At 32.3% G+C, this 2200-nt stretch overlaps 1 protein-coding gene across 1 annotated transcript in view; it reads left to right on the forward strand.

Annotated features, from left to right (window-relative positions):
* LOTGIDRAFT_176437 (hypothetical protein) overlaps window positions 1-194 on the forward strand; it is a gene marked incomplete at both ends in the record, with an annotated part of 7897 nt that extends 7703 nt beyond the window's left edge. Inside the window, one exon of the mRNA XM_009049324.1 lies at window positions 168-194. Coding sequence (XP_009047572.1) covers window positions 168-194 — 27 coding nt within the window. The remainder of the gene's footprint in view (window positions 1-167) is intronic.
* Window positions 195-2200: the final 2006 nt, after the last annotated feature.

Below are 2200 nucleotides of genomic sequence, written 5' to 3' on the forward strand. Positions count from 1 at the left end.
ACGATTGTACTAAATCAGTCACTATCAACCCTAATAAACTATCTCTCGGTACTGTCAACTTATTAACTGATATAGCAGCAAGTGGAGATGGGCCTGTGACAGATAAGACTGGTGTTGTTTTAGAAAAGATTACAGAAGAATCTCAGAAAGATAATGTTTTTCACCAGCCTGTAACAGAGGAAGTTGTCAGATGAAAATAGTGCTATTGTTTATCTCTACTATCATTGTATATATAAGATTTATAGATATTTAGAATCAAGGGAATATATAGGCTGTGTACAATAAAGATCCCTTGACAGTTAGAAATTTAAAAGAGTAGGCTAATACCACTGTCTTGGTAAAATTACTCTCATTGTACACTACATGGTGTTGCCAGTCAATTAGCCCAATTAGGTGCAGAAATCTCAATTTCATTAATTTTTATAAATATTTTATTTGATTTATCACCAGCCATACATTATGTTATATCTCTGAATTGAAATATAAATATTCTTATTCAATTTCTAAACCATCCTGGCCATGTATTCTCTTAATAATCTTAGTGCTAAGATATCCTAGAAATAGTGGTAGAAGATTACACACTAGCACTAAGATTGTTTCAAGAATACGAGGCCTAATGAGAATCTTAGCTTCTATTTTCTACTGTATAATTAATTACTTGACTTAGTTACTGTATCTTCTTGTACCTTCATATTGTCTTTATTTAGTGTCAATATCATAGGTTTCAGATATACAGGTTGAGACAACGTGTTGATTATACCATGTTAATATTATCACTGGTTTAAAGTTGGGTGTATAATTAATTACTTGACTTAGTTACTGTATCTTCTTATACCTTCTATTCCCCCTCTCTGACAGGAATTGTGCAGCTTGTTTTATATAATATTACAATAGTTATTACAAACTTCATCTTATACCTTGACTACAATAGTCACCTTTCTTATATCATGAAATGTAGCGATTTGTTTGGATTAAATGTAGCAACTACAGCCAATCAGAGTCACATAATTTTTACAGTCGTATCTGTCCAGGACTCTGATTGGCTGTAGGTGCTATTATACAATCCAACCAAATCGTTGCATTTAATAACTTACAAGAAAGATGGCAAATAGGAAAGCACCTTATTTATGCAATTAGAGAAACATCCCATTTATGCAATTAGGACAACACCCCTTTTATGTAATTAGAGAAACATCCCATTTATGCAATTAGGAAAACATCCCTTTTATGCAATTAGAGAAACATCCCATTTATGCAATTAGGAAACATCCCATTTATGCAATTAGAGAAACACCTCATTTATGCAATTAGGACAACACCCCTTTTATGCAATTAGGAAACATCCCATTTATGCAATTAGGAAACACCTCATTTATGCAATTAGGAAAACATCCCATTTATGCAATTAGAGAAACCACCCCATTTATGCAATTAGCGAAACATCCCATTTATGCAATTAGGAAAACACCCCTTTTATGCAATTAGGAAAACATCTCATTTATGCAATTAGAGAAACATCCCATTTATGTAATTAGGAAAACACCTCATTTATGCAATTAGGAAAACATCCCATTTATGCAATTAGAGAAACATCTCATTTATGCAATTAGAGAAACATCCCATTTATGCAATTAGAGGAAAACACCTCATTTATGCAATTAGGAAAACACCCCATTTATGCAATTAGAGAAACATCCCATTTATGCAAATAGACACACACTATATATATGCAATTAGGAAAACATCTCATTTATGCAATTAGAGAAACATCCCATTTATGCAATTAGAGAAACATCCCATTTATGCAAATAGACACACACTATATATATGCAATTAGGAAAACACCCCTTTTATGCAATTAGAGAAACATCCCATTTATGCAATTAGGAAAACATCCCATTTATGCAATTAGGAAAACACCCCTTTTATGCAATTAGGAAAACATCTCATTTATGCAATTAGAGAAACATCCCATTTATGCAATTAGGACAACACCCCATTTATGCAATTAGAGAAACATCTCATTTATGCAATTAGAGAAACATCCCATTTATGCAATTAGAGAAACATCCCTTTTATGCAATTAGGAAAACACCCCTTTTATGCAATTAGAGAAACATCCCATTTATGCAATTAGAGAAACATCCCATTTATGCAATTAGGAAAACATCCCTTTTATGCAATTAAGTAAACACCCCTT

The sequence above is a fragment of the Lottia gigantea genome, assembly GCF_000327385.1.
Source record: "Lottia gigantea unplaced genomic scaffold LOTGIsca_1338, whole genome shotgun sequence".
NCBI classification, from domain to species: domain Eukaryota; kingdom Metazoa; phylum Mollusca; class Gastropoda; family Lottiidae; genus Lottia; species Lottia gigantea.